The 15,222-nt window shown below is 40.5% G+C and overlaps 1 protein-coding gene across 1 annotated transcript in view; it reads right to left on the bottom strand.

The window, feature by feature from the left end:
* Nucleotides 1-14,432, bottom strand: part of LOC104269707 (von Willebrand factor D and EGF domain-containing protein-like) — a gene marked incomplete at both ends in the record, with an annotated part of 39,190 nt that extends 24,758 nt beyond the window's left edge. The window contains 4 exons of the mRNA XM_009877182.1: nt 719-989; nt 7,558-7,631; nt 10,499-10,716; nt 14,300-14,432. Of these exons, the coding sequence (XP_009875484.1) occupies nt 719-989; nt 7,558-7,631; nt 10,499-10,716; nt 14,300-14,432 (696 nt within the window). The remainder of the gene's footprint in view (nt 1-718; nt 990-7,557; nt 7,632-10,498; nt 10,717-14,299) is intronic.
* Nucleotides 14,433-15,222: the final 790 nt, after the last annotated feature.

The raw sequence follows: 15,222 nt of genomic DNA, 5'->3' as shown, positions 1-15,222 counted from the left end.
TAAATCTTGATGACACAACTCTAGGATAAATTTGTATTTTTGGCCATAATTTGTAGCTCTTCTCCTCACCAAAGCCCCTGGCGCAGCCTGCTCTTATTCTTGCAGTGATTTCACTGGATTAGTGTGGATAAGTGATACTCATGCAGAGTAGCTTGTGGCCATATATTGTTTTAGGCAAACGCTTTAAATTATACCAAATGTTGCTCATTTGCAGCCCATTTTCATGACTTTTGGGGGCTATCTGTATCTGACTAAAATTGCCTTACTGTTCTACTCTAAAACTACATTATTCTGCTACCTGTGATCTTTCCTTGAATATTTATATCATAAGCTCTGCAGAGAAATTTGCTTTATGTGCAGAGGTTGTGCAGTGCCTAGCATAAACAAACTCCAAGCGGATTGCTTGCAGAGAGTAAGTAATGGCATTGGCACTCCGCTATGTCTCTGAGAAATTTCCAGAGTTATTGGGTTTGTTTTGCTTTACAGTTTCTTAAGGTAAATCTTTAACCAGCTTCTTCCCTGCGTCTTGGTTTTGGGTACCTTTTGTGCAGGTGTGCTTATGGCTTCAGATGGGTATTTAGTGAGGATATATCAAGCTGTAGCCCTATATGCAGTGCTGAATTTACCTCTTGTTTCGCAGCAACTTCATTAATAATTCTGAAACCTTAAATCCGCGTTTTTGAAGAGCAACAATGACAGTACTTAAACATCCACGTACTGTTATCTTCCTCCCTCCGTAAGACTTCAGGATTTTGACGCGTGGCGATGCCTCGACGCTTTTGATGGTGAGCTGGGGTCTGCTCTCCCGAAAACGCCCATTGCAGGTGTCCAGCACCACGGTGTCACCCTCCTCCCGCGCGGCCACGCCGCAGTTGCAGGCGGTGGCGGCGCGGTGGCCTCCGCAATCCCACTGCCGCACGTGCACCTCAAACGCCCGCGACGTGCTCCGGCACAAGACAAAGGTGCCAACTTTATAGTTATCGTAGCGCCTAAACAGCAACCAAATAACAAAAACAACAAGATTTAGAGACCCTGGCTGGGATTACTTGTCCAACTGAATTAGACCAGCATAGAGTTGGCCATGAAGGAGGGAAAAACCAACACGCGGGGAAGGGTATCTCTGGCACTGTGAGCAAGGGAACGCCATCGCTGTTATTTGGATGGAAGTGCATAAGAATTCATGTGGAAAGCAGGTTGCTGTCTCCCAGCTGCTGCTATGGCAACGGGCATGGATAAAAAGGATAAACATTTGATAAAAAGCAAATGGGAAAAAAGTCCTTGCCTCCAGGCCTTAATAAATGTGTTTTGGTTCTAACCGGATGCTTTACAACATGATATTCTTCAAAGCAAAATCAGTGCTCACATAACCTCTTCTGTGACGAATCACTAACTTTCACAAGACTGGCTGAGCCTCAGTGAATACTTAATGTGAAAAACTGGGATTCTACTGAAAACCTGTTTAAAATGAAGTTGATTCACCCCCTCGACAACTTCCTTGTAAGCAAAACTTTTGCTCTGAATGGCTTGGCAATCGCACAGTACGGTGTGTTGAACAGTTTGGGACTTTCATTCTCCTCTGTACAGACAGTCCTTGCTCCACCCAAGTGAGGCCAGGAGCAGGATAACTTCAATAATTTTGCAAGTGTTTCCTTCTGCACATTCCAGGTAAAACTCCTTTGCCTGAACCCCCTTGGGTTTCACAACAGGGACCTGTGAGAGGACCCTCCTCTACTTGTTCTTTCTTTTTCTCACTTCATAAGCTTATTTTATTCTTACTCTGTTTTATTCTAATGTGATGTTTAATAGCAAGGAAAACAGTAGCTGTATACTTTGTGTGGCTGGAGTTTTCTCCTCACAAGCCAGCGGCTGCCACCCTTAAGAATGGTAGATTGTTCTACTTCCATTTAAGGCACTGAATTTAGTTTTAAACATGATTTTTATGAAGTTAAGTAATACGGAAACCAAGCTACAAGCTTATAATAATGTGTTATTCTTTTCTACAATAACAAGAAAATATAAAAAGGAATGTGTAAAATACATCAACTAAATAACAGGATTATTCTTAAGCACTGTCATGCAAACATCATTTTTTCTTTTGGTCTGTTAGTGTTTCCTGTACAGAGAAACGAATAACTCAAGAATCCATGTTTTTTCACATGTATATATCTACATTTTATTTCTTTTCAGAATAAAAGCCATGGAAACCTATGTAGCTTAAAACATAACAAGAATTTAAACTCCAACTGCTTTTCTCTGCTAGCAAACACATCTGACTGTATCTTTCATCCTGAAAAGCTTAGTGAAGTTGGCTGTAAACCGATAAGATTTTGAATGGTTCTGTCTCATCTTATTTTCTAATCAGGTACGTAAATCCTAAGCACACTGCGCAGATGCTGTTGGTAAGATTGATTAGAACGAAGGACGACATAAAAACTGGATAATCTCTTTTAACATCAGGTACTAGCTCCATTTGGAAATCTTCAGAGGAGAGGCGGGATATTTTATGGGAATCACCTTCCACAGTTCCCTTCAACCAGGTAAGCTGAGGAGGAAAGGTGTTTAGAGATGTTGATGGAAAATAATGCATCGGAGTGGCTGTACCCATGATGAATCAGCTGTATCTGGTAAATAAGACTGTACTAGCATATGCATATAAAGATCATTGCAGTTAGGGGAGCTATTTACTGCTTAATAAGCACTGATGGTGGACCCAGTCCAACTCTTCTAGAAGTCACTTAGAGTCCTTCAGTTAAGTCATGGCATAGATTGCATAGCACACAACAATTCTGCAACATGTCTAAATTGAAGCTTTCAGCTGCCTTTGAATTACTTGAATGGATAATTAAATGTAGTCAGGTAAACTTTTGTGGTTTTTATACTACTGCGATTGTGATGATGATTCTTTGGGCAACGTTTGAGAAATTGCAGCACTAAACCCATAAAGTAGAGTTGCTGAAGCTCTTGCATGGGGATGCTCTGCGTGTACCTCCATGGCTACAGACTGTTTGGGAAGTGGGATGGGGAAGTGTAATGTAGATTGGGGTCGAAAAGTGGTTCCCTCCCTCCACATCTATGTATTTGGGTTGTTCTTCAAGGGGTGCGGCAAGTTCTTGTCCCAGCATGAAGTCATGGCTCAAGTTGTGCTTTTATTCCCAGAATTATAAAACACTCCCAAGTCTTTGGTTATGAGAGTGAGTTGCTATAGGAGTAATTTTTATTGGTTTATCAAAAGAAATGGGCAGAAGGTAATATAAATATATGCAGTTACTACTCACAGTGTTAGGTTAACTAACACAATGCACTTACTATTCACCAAGCTACACTTCATCTTTGTATGAATTCAGTTATTATTGTGGCTGTTCCTAGAGGTTTTCCACCACAGTTTTGCCACTAAATTTGTTGACGTGTCCCTCCAGGCTCCCTCTTTCATTGCACGTAGAACTGTATCATGCAGTGGTGACCCTGGAATATGCTGGACGAAGCTGAAGGATGTTCTTTGGTTTCAGAGTGCTCATTGCTAAGGACCGATCATGTTTTCGGGGAGCTGGGTTATGGTCAGCGGTCACTAGATGTTTGGGGACGTATAAACTTCTCCAGACTATCAAGAGCAACACTTCCGGCAGGGCTGCTCATGCCCAGGACTTAGTTGTGGGCTTTGATGAATATCACTAAAGCCAACAGTGAGCAAGCTGAGGGATTTTGTCCTAGTGCAGGAAATGTTGTCATTGCCCCTGTGATAATATTAATAGATGGGTTAGTGTAAATGTCTGATAAATCTGTAAAGTCTTTCTCAGTTTTTTAAGGAAAAATGCAAAATAACATGAATGATACATATAGTTCATCAATCAAGGAATATTTCCATTTTTATATTTTGCCTTAAAGGGAATTTTCTGCATATTTAGTTTTAAGGTAGTGCTTCATATTTAAGAATCTACAATTTATGACTTGAAAAGCTTTTATATTTATAATGTGCCATAACTAGTAATGAGGGCTATACTTTTACTTTACCAGGCTTTCACATTTGTTTAATTTAGAAGGTACTTTGCTATAAAAGGAAGTGCTCTCTCTGGATTTTAGCTGGTATAATTAACGCTATTTCACATCTATGCTCCAATATACACAAATTGGTTATGCTTACACCGTCAAATATGATGCATTCTTCTTTGATTTTCCATCACTTCCTTTGGTCAAAAAAATAAAAAGATTACAAGATAAGTATTTCTATAGAAACATATTAGCAGGAGGCATACCGAAGGGGAGTGTTACCATTAGAGGTGGAGTTAGGTATTTCAGTTATCTAATGAGTAGCTCACTACCTCAGATGTAATGTGAGATCAGTATGTCAGAGCAAAAAACGTTGAAAACACTCTAAAAATTACAAAATTACGTATTATTGTGAAATCTTATGAAACAACCTATTCATTGGAAGTGACCTTTTCAGTAGAAATGTTTTACTACCAAAACAAATAAATTCCAATCTTTTGCTTTTCATGTCATTTTTCATTTCCAACAAATCTCCTAAAGAAATTATTTGAGTAAATATTTTTAAATTATGTTAAGTTTTAAATGGTTAATGGTTTTCATTTAAATTTTGTCAATGAAAAGAAAGGTTACAGTTTTCTATTTTCCTGTTTGTTTTCATCCTTACTTTTCCCTACTGTGTGTTTTTCCTTCTCTTCACCATTGCTAATGGGAAAGTCAAAGAAGGTAAGCAACTCTGTGGAAGTTCTGTCTATGTGCATGCCTGTTTGCATAGAAAACACTCCTACTGTTTTGCTGTTGGTAGTGTTCCCCACCTTCAGACTATCCCTTGCTTGTCGTGAGACAGCCCTTCAGTGAGCCATCCCCAGGACTTGCGTGGGTGGAAAGGGGTCCAAAGAGAATCTGATCACGCCCCATCCACAGCAGCTCTACCTACAACAGTTTGGTCTTAGAGTCTGCAGACCCACAGGCTTTGTGGTGGAAAAAATGGATTTCCTTGGGCTATATTGTTTGATGGATGCTCTGCTGTTGACCTCAGAAGCAGTGTTGATAGTTTATTAAGCTTTGTTTGCTACCATCTTTGTTTGCTACCATATTTGTAGCCATACAGAGGTGGGTAAAGGCTGCCATTTCCTTCAGTTCTCATTGACTAAGTTTGGATGTTTCTTTTCTATCCTGTGTAATGTTCTCACCTGAGCCTGTGTCTATAGATCACTTAGAGTATGTATAGCTCTGGATGCTCAAGAGCTGGTGCTCCACTCATTCTCTCAGCCTATTGCTTCATAATTCCTAGAAGTTTCTCTTAGCTTTTTATTTTCTCATTTTGCTGTTTCCAATCTGCAGATCAATCTCCTTCTGATACTTTTTTTATTATTGAGGGACACTCATATGGTTCCATACTTGAACCCACAAACATCTTGTGCAATTCTTCCATTCACAATATCTCGAACATGATTTCCCACCCTGTACTCTTTCGTGACCAAAGGGGAATGCTGCAGTTTCATACTTCTGTGACAGACTTTGTCTTTAAGTTTTAAGTTTCTGTCAGGACAGAAGCAGGAATTGCTCTCCCCACTCCTTAAATACAAAGCTTTAAAATTATTTACTAATGTGTTAACATTCTTTTGGGGAGGCAGACAGAGAAGTCGCTTAACTGATGTGTAATAGGGTGGCATAATCATTACAATAATTGAAAGAGAAATTATTTACAATAATAAATGGGAATATAAGTAGGAGTAATAGGACTGTGAAATGATGGGTAAGAAACTTGGCTGAATATCAAGACATGATATATCTTAGTGAAATAACCTAGTTATTGAGATGGCAGAAGCCTCATCAGCTTGGCTCATTTAAAGGTGCACTGGACACAGCCGTAATGAACGTCCGTCCACAAGGTAGAAACGTGCAGTTATTGAGGAGGACGGGTTCTTCCAAACTCCTTGTGCTCAGATAGAATTGTAAACTGCTTAGAACTGTTTCTGTGTGCTATCAATAACAGGGTTGCCAAATGAGTTATTCAAATAAAACTGCTCTGTTTTGGTTTTCCCGTGGAAGCAATGTAAAAATGTGCTACATGGCTGGAAGCATTGCCCCGTTCCAAGAGGCACTTTTCAGCAATTTATGGCTTCCTAAACACAACAACCTGGCAGATCACTGTCCACTCTAAGCCCTAAAACAGAAGCGAGTATTTTAGAATATGAATGTATGGAGAGTTTTGAAATAATATTCTCATCTATTTTAATATCCCAGAGTTGAAATAATAGCAGGTACATGAGGCGTGGGAATGTCTTTGCACCTGAGGCAGCTCTTCTGCAGCCTCTACATATTGAGCAACCACACTTGCATGAAACAAGGGCCTGACCACATTATAAACTGTTCAGCAAAGCAGGAGGGAAACTGGAAAGCCCTAGATGTACAGAGCTGATCTCGTAGTTGAGACTACCCAGTTTAGGTGAAATCTTTATTTGAGGCAAGCGTATAACCTTTAATGAAATCGCTGCCTTACTTACTTGTGTTTCATCGACAGATTTCTCCAGCTTTGACGTCACTTCAGATGCTACCTCCAGAGCATGCTGGACTGAAATTGAGGCATTAGGATATCAAAATGAGAATATCACGCCTGCCAAGCCCCTGTGGATGCTGTGTGCCTAAAGTCATTATCTGTGCCATTAGGAAGTTAACGGCAGAATGACAAACCTGGAATACGATCTGAAATATTAGCAACTTTGGATCAAACATGCCAGATGCAAACTTTAAAAACTTTCTGTGAGGTTAAATAGCTGGGGTAAATAGATTAATGAATGATTAAGGAAGTTAACTGAAAAAAAGCTCTGTACAGTATAGGCTGTTAAACACTAAGATACTGCCTTTTGCTCAGCAAGTCTTTAAGCAACTTATTGCTGCATCATAGAGGAGGACATCTGGACGGTGCAGGAGGGCATGCAAATTTATTTTTACAATCTTTCCCTGATATTTCCCCCTTATCATTTCTGGACTTCTTTCATCTGAGACAGAACAACCATCTTTATGGGTTTTTTTCGGTTGTGATTATGACAGTCAGCTCCACGCAGAGATGCAGCTGTGCATAAACCAGCTGTGGAAGCAGAAGAACGCAAGAGCATCCTTGGGCTGAGGGACTTTGCATCAGTGTCACTGAACTGCCAGGCAGGCCCAGGCTGTCCTTGCGTGCTGTGCTGCCCCAGGGACCTACTGGCTCACTCAGGTGGGCCTGGGGTGTCACTAATACTGTGCCCAGAGGTGTAGACACCCTCTCCAAGGCAATAATGATGATTCTGTTCAAAGAACATTTTGAAATCTGACCTTCACCTTGTAAAAATTATGCAGACTCAAAACCATTGATGCTTTGAGATTAATCTATTTCCATAGTCCTTTTGTTAAAAAGCGTATAAACAGCTGGAAGGAAACCATGTATGTTAGTGAAGCACTGCATTAATCACTAAAAGCAAACTAGTACAGCACTCTTTTGATATTCTGATGTAGAACCAAATGCATGCTACATCCAGAAACTAAAAACCGCAGTAATTGAGCCAAATTATTTCAAAGTAGAATACTCACCATCCATCAAATGTGATAATGTGTGGATCAGTGAAAGAGTAGCAGTTCCCTGTTGGGAGGTCTCGAACTGTGACCTAGTTAAAATGAAATGTGTAATGAATACAGTCTACACAGCAGTTTTTCTTCATTACTGTTCCTCACAAAACATTAGGGGCAGGATTCATGTGTCAAGTACAACTAAAATCTGACTTCTAAAACATGATTGCGAACGGGTACAAAATAGGCTTTGCTTTCAAACAATGGAGTTTAATCACATGCAATAAGCAAGTTCAAAGTGCTCCTATTCCACCTGATGTAATGCATTGTCTTTCTTTATCTGGTAAAAAGTGAAGTTTTTTATTAAACTTTTTTGCTAAGAAGTAGATCATTCGCTGAAATTATCAAGAGAGTAGAGTGCTCATTAAATTGTACTAATTTTAATGCCTGAAGTATGGTATAAGGTATGCTGTAATTAAGTGGCATTAGCATATTTTAGCAGTAGTCACTGCCTGTCCCCTAATTTGTCCTTAGATTACCTGATACAGAATGTGAATGGCTGATTTATATATTTAATGTGCAGGTTATTGATCGGGTACTGGTGACGAGACCCCAAATCAGGCTGCTGGAGTTGTCTCCTTTCGGCATGTGAATAAAAGAGGAAAGGACCTACAATAGCAACAGAGATCTTGAGCTGCATCAGCTCTTGGTTACTTGGGCACAGGGTGGGTCACAGACGACATCTGAGAGTGCTGGCACCCTGGAAGGAGCAGTCATGCCTGCAAAAGCCAGACGTAGAGCAACAAACTCTGAGGCTGCTGTACCTGAATCTCAATCAGTGCTGGGCTTGCATTGCCACTTCTGCTCAAAACAGTGGCTTGTTTTTTTGTTTCTTTTTCATGGCTGAAGGCTCTGCTATCCAGTTCTCAGAAATGCAAGACAGGGTTGTGTAGTGATTCGCAGTGTGAAGAGCTCCCAGTCATCCTTGTGGGAGTGATGAAGTGTTAGGGTTTTCCTATATCCAGCCTGCCAGGCTGATTTCTTGGCCAGGGCTGTTAATTCTTTGCTCTCTCTTTGCCCAGGAGAAGTCCAGACGTGCAATTCAGTTAGTTCTACCACAATCCGTGGAGCGAGGAAGAAGAATGGTTGCTGTATCCTTGTGCAGTCTTTCAGTGACAAGGCAGAACTTGGCTTTTAGGAACAGTAGTGAAATTAAATAAACGAGTAAGATGCCGAAGATAGAACCACACTTCCTGACAAAGTTCCTCAGCTGCGGCAATGCATCATCTGTATTTCAGAAATGCCCCTTCGCCGTCGCACAGATGCTGCTCAGACATCCACCAGTGTCTGTCATTCCAAGCTATTAGAGTGACGGTCTTGAGGCCTGAAATACTGAACACCTCTCTGAACTGCATTTTGATCTGAGGTCAATTGTATCATTTGTATCTACAGTGTGATATAAAGAAGTGCCTCAGAATTTTCCTATTTTCTCCATGGCTGCCACCTCCCTAAGTAAAACCTCTGTGCAAATAAACCCACGTGGCTCTTTGCATTCTGCTTTTTTCTTGCATGATGGCAGTGGAGGATGGAAGTCCTAGCTGTAGGCAGTCTTAGTTTGCTGAAGAAATCCACTTTATCAGGTGTCTGAATGGGTCAGGATGTTCTGCCCACCATTTCCAGATAAATCATATTTTTCAGATATATTTTTCAGATAAATCAAAAATATTTGAACAAGTCTGAAGCACTGAAGATTATGTGGATTTTAATTTATGGGTTTTTCCTTGGTATGTTGCAGGAGTCGTGTTATATTAAGGCCTCTAATTAACTGCAAAGCAGCAATAGGGAAATGGAAGGGAGGGAAAGCAAGGTCTATTATGTTTCCATAGATCAAGTTTTAGCTGAGATAGATGGAATTTATTATCAAAATTGATTAATTCCATTTCACACTTGCTACATTTTTGTATTTTAATGAAAGCATTTGTAACTTCAAGAAAAAATATGAATATATGAGTGCACTACACTGAATTAGCAGCAATTTCTGATTTAAGAATCTTAAAAAGTTTGAAAGAAGCCTGTGCATGAGAGCAAGGGATATAGTCCCCCGCTAGGCATTTTACCTTTGAAGACAAAAATTCTTTTGGTCCAGTTTAATCTCATTCTCTCATGAGCAAATCCACAAGAATTAGGGCAGTGGAGGCAGAGATTTCATTGAGGGTTTGTTTTTTGTTGCTTAAAATATACCAGCTTGGATGTGCCACTGCTCTGAGAAATTTAGCTGAGTCAAATCTGTGCTCTGGTTTATCCTCTCCAGCGGTGGGATTACGGCTCTCAAACCTCCCGGCTGAGGCCCTGAAACAACTTCACAGACAGCGGTCTGGTCCCTGCTCACCACGCTCCTTTGGCCAATCTTTCTGCAGTAGCTTGTCTCCCTGATTGCCTCTTACTGTTTTTATTTGGGATGTTTTGTACAGGGATAAACGTAGAGAAGGCGCAGCTGCACCTGCCGTTGGAGATGTCCTGGTGATTCCTGGCACAGGCACAAGTTGAACACGGCACTGCTGAGTCCCAGCCCTCCTTTCTCACTGCTAAGGCACTGCCTTTCCTCTGCTGTTTCAAAAACGGTTCTCCAAACCCTTGGCTTTCCCTCTCCTGCCTTCTCGAAAAGCTCCTAATTCCCTAACCTCTCTTCTCTTTCTGTTCCCGCACATGCAAGCACACCTGGTTACAGCTATAACCCAGCTGTTGACCTTACTGATCTGCTGACTAATGAAACCTAAATCTCAAAGCACAAGGCTTTACATATTAGTTTTCTTGGTGCGTAAAGAAGCTATTTTGGTGGTTTGCTCTGCTGACAGCAGCCCCCAACTGTTTATGTGGTTAAGGTTTATCAACATCTCATTTTCTTTGATACTAAACCTCCCATTTCAACTCAACAAGTTTTTTCCAAATTATTTTAAGACCCGACCTTCACGTCCTGGGCTGTGTAAGCCCTCCAAAGCAAATCCTTCCATCCGACTGGCTCAGCTCTGATGCGGCTGATGCGATTCCCGTCCTGAGCAAAGTCTGTCACGGCCGTCACCGTCAGCGTGGCTGCTGCACAGCTGCCTCCCGAGCAGGGCGCCCGCAGCAGATCCACCTGGCATGCCGAAAGGGCGATGTTTGGCGTCCCCAGGAACTGGCTGTCTAAAATGAACACCAACACCGAGTCCGACACGAGCTAGCCAAACAGTCGCCCGTGCCCTGTTTACCATCCAACACAAATGTTTCACATTCCAGGACACATGTGCCTTGAAACCAGACAGGGTTTGCATGGAGGCAGTTGTGACTGACTCAGTCTGGCATCCCTCGGCACATTTTACTCTGCTTTTTATTTATTTATTTTTACCCTGCAGTAGATGGTTTACTAAAACTCACTGGTGCTTTTCTTTCCACAGGTGCTAATATTTCTGGAATGACAGTCTTATCATTATGGGTCTGTGCCCCCAGAATGAAGACGAGTGTTTCTCAATGACAAAGAAAGAGTTGAGTCTGTGTTTCTGGGAAACATTTGTCTTTCACTAGCTTTATTATAAGAAGGTATCTGCTGGGAGTTATTTAATTTAAAATAAACAGATTTTTAATTTTTTTTGTTCAGAAAGCAGAGGTTCTTGAGTCAGTTTTTAGTGAATTTTGGATCCATGATAGGAAGGCAAATGCAGCAGATTTGTATTTTTGGCTTGGCTAGGTTATGGTGCTTTAATTTCCAATCTGTAAAATGATGGTAGTTTTATTTCTGTCTTTCACAGAGGCATTGTGAGGCTAAAATCACTAAAAGAACGTGGACAAGTAATGAGCTATGGTGGTATTGGCTATGTAAGTATCTGTGACAGGTGGAGAAGTGCTGGGTGGTGACAAAATCAGTATGGCAGTGGCAACCCAGGTCACCCGTGCAGCTCAGCTTCTGCACATCACCTCTTTCCTAAAGAGACCTCTTCTAGCAGCAAGACTGTTAGTGTCCACTTCTCTTGGGTCCTGACTCTTCATGCTGAGGGCTCAGGTAAAGGACAAACCTGGATTTTTATTTCCACAGATGTGGGATTTTTTTATTTACAGACACTCATTCATGATAGCATTTGGTTCTGAGACATTTGGTTTTTTTTTTTTCGTAGCATGTTCCTGCTCCTCAGGGAGTCACCCAACCCTTCGTGACTGCTTTTGTGGGTAAAAAATGAAACTGTGGCCCTACTGAAGCCAGTCAGAATCTTGCTGATGATTTCAGGACTGTTAGTGTTTGTGCCAAGCATTTAGTTGTCTATCCCATACCATTAATTATCAGCTGCTAAGAACAAAGTTCTAGAAATGGTGGCAATGTAATTAATCTGATATGGACATAAGTGATTTTCCTATTTTTTTCCCATTTATAGAAAGCTGCATAATTTATAGGAGGTGGCATTCAAGTATTTTAAGATGGTATTTCTAACACAATTAAATAATCAGTGTTTTATTCCGTATGGAAAAGACTCATAAAAAATCATTTAAGTTAACCCTGTAGAGTTCTATGGGAACTGAGTTAAAAACCTGCAAATATTAATGGCGCATTATCTCTCATGTCAAATCCTTAAAGGCTGCCTCAACTCTTACAGAAAAGTCCTGGCTCATTTTCAAGGTTCTTGATTCAATTAAATTGGAGGTTTCCATGAGGAATAGTTATTGCCATTACAGCCCCATGAGCTGCGCTCACAACCCAGAACAAAAGTTTAAAATCAAAGAAAATTATCTTGTCAAAATAGTAATGATAAACTTAACAGAACCCAAACTCCAGTGGCTCTGCTGTGCCTTGGCACTCGTTATGATACTGTCTGAACTTAGAGAGATATTTCTGTGCTTGTAATTAGCTTTCTTATCACTTATTCCCTACATAATTAGCACAACAGCGTTGTTGCATGGATTCAGTCAGACAAGGAGCTTGTCAGTTAATTTATTCGGTATAAAGGAATCTCAGCTCAAATTGTTTTTATTTTCAATTTATGGTGCCGTGGCTGACACTACGTTTTTCAGAAGCCCACAGTATTCCGTCAGATAAACTAATGGACCCTAAAGACAATAAAGGCACAAACCAAACGTCGTTATGCAAACACCCCACAGCAGCTACTCAATCTTAAGTACATATAGATATCTCACTTGATCATAAACGGCCCAAGTGTCATCCCAGGAAATAGCCTCAGGATGGAACAATCAAGGGCCAGAGCTGATTTTTGGTTTAAGCTGCAGAAATGAGTTGATTAAAACTAACAGAAATTTTCTGCTTCACTGGCAACTTCCTTCAAGGATTAGTTAATCAGTGGGGTTGTGCCTCCATCCTGGCACCTCTTGGTACCAACTTACTGGCAGCTGGAAATTAAAGCTGTTTTGCCAAGTCTTGCCTCCCTCTTTCTTCCAGTCAAGTGCATTTTGTGGGACTGGAGAAGACCCTGGCAAGGGGTCAGCCTCAATCTCAGTCCAATCTGTCGAAATCATCTTCTCCCACCTGAGATCTCCTGGACCACGCATTCATCGTCAGTGAGGTTTTGAAAGGCTTTATCAGTGCCTGAGAAAATGTGAGTTAAAAAACTCGACCTTGACAGTCTATGTGACTAATGATTGGTAGGTGTCCAAGTTGCTTGGAGTCTATGGGGACGTCCCAACACACACCAGCCTGTGCTCTTAGCTACCTCTAACTAAGAAAATCTGTTCCCATGAGCTCAGCAGATGTTTGTCTGGTGGACCAGCAGACTCTAAGCCAAGAGCAATATGTAGAACAGAGCAGTACTGAGCCATGGAGAAATGCAAAGTACTCCTCATACAAGAGCCAACACAGCTGCTGGAACCATAAGGTGCTGTTCAGTTTAAGAACATTGTGTTATGATACCATTTGAATTATTTTTTTCTTCTGTCTGAGCACTTGGCTGATGATGAGGAGAGAAAGGAGAGAGATTTAGAAAGGGAAAAGTATCAGGAACTATCTGGGTTTGCCAACATTTTTGTGAGCTGGCTTTTTGTGGGTAGAGAAATTGTGGCTGTAATTCTATCTGTAAACATTTATCTCATCGAGTCACTTATGGGAGAGAAGTAAATGCCTTGTTAGAAAAAGGGTTGGGTGTTTTATTTAGAGCAAATGGAAAGTAACTACATATGGATGCCCCCCTTGGTTTGGCATATTATTCCACCAGGTTAACCTGAGGAGAGCATTTACTGATTAAAAGGGCAAGAGTTTTCTAAGTGACATTGTCAGTGTTTTCAAGTGAAAAAAATACTTTTTGAAAAGAATAATATATAAGCATAAGAATGATTTTTTCTTCTATGTTAAGTTAGACAAAAGCTTTAAGCCAGCAAAAGAAAGAAAAAAGGCTTCAGTACACATTTGCTGAATAATAAATCTGCAGGTGAGCTTCTTATTGATAATTAATGAAATTATTCCACCTAAGACCATTGCCGCTACAAAAACTTTAAATGGAATTTTATACTCCTGGAATTTAAAATAAGTTCTTTTACTCACAGCCATTTCATCCATAAATCTCAGTGGACTGCTGTTCAGGTTATTGCTAGTCAGATTTTTTTTTCCCCTCAAAAACATGTGTGATAGTATCTTCTACTTTATTTTGCAAACAAATATACAGCCTACTTTGTTGATTTTTTAGCTTCTGCCCTTTGTTGATATTTACATCTCACATTTTCTGGTAGAAGTCACTGTAACATAAATACATGAAAAAGTAATCATATTGATACAATGCCAGTATGTAAAACTTACCCAAATCCTCAGTACTTAGCTGCAAAGTAATTTTACAGGAATCGTGCCCATGACAAGTGATGGGCACAGTGCTCAGAACGGTCAAAACATGCTCTTTGCCATCTTCTGCAATTTGTAGTGATTCTGGTAAAAACTGGAAATAAGAAAATAATTTTTAGATCGTTTTGACACGGTAATTAGGCCACACTGATATTTATGAATTTTTGAGTGTTTATAATCAATTATGAAAAATATAATTGCTTGTTCAATAACTATAATATTTGTAATAATCCTCATAATAGTAGTCTTCGTAATAATATCCTTCAACTTTATAAGGTGGACTTATTGTTAAAATACTTTAACATTCTTGACAATTAAGAAGATGTTTGCAGTTGTCATATACAGATTCTAATTGCTTTTCATCTCCTAATCACAAAACGGGTTTATATTAAGCCTGAAAATAGCATAATACCATAGAGTTTATTCATTTTTAATATCCTTGGTTAAAACGAGCTCCTATTCAGTCACACTAGGTGAAATACCATGACCTAAAATATGGCATTACCTTGTGGTCATGGACTCTTTGTTTTTACTCTGGCCCAGGTACAAAGTGAGCACAATTTTCCCCAATTCCTCCCTGCTCTGTCAGGAAGAAGGATTTCTCAGTGTCTAGTGGGGTCCCTCAGGGGTCAGTGCTGGGGCTGTTGCTTTTCAATATATTCATCAATGACCTGGATGTGGGATTAGAGAGTGTTGTCAGCAAGTTTGCTGATGACACAAAACTAGGAGGAGTGGTTGACACACCAGAAGGCTGTGCAGCCATTCAAAGAGACTTAGACAGGCTGGAGGGATGGGGGCAAGTGTAGAGTTTTGCACTTGGGAAAGAATAACCCCACGTGCCAGCACAGGTCGGGGACTGACCTGCTGGAGAGCAGCAGAGGGGA

The sequence above is a fragment of the Apaloderma vittatum genome, unplaced genomic scaffold (genome assembly GCF_000703405.1).
Source record: "Apaloderma vittatum isolate BGI_N311 unplaced genomic scaffold, ASM70340v1 scaffold11419, whole genome shotgun sequence".
NCBI classification, from domain to species: Eukaryota; Metazoa; Chordata; class Aves; order Trogoniformes; family Trogonidae; genus Apaloderma; species Apaloderma vittatum.
This window is presented reverse-complemented; position numbering and strand designations above follow the sequence as displayed.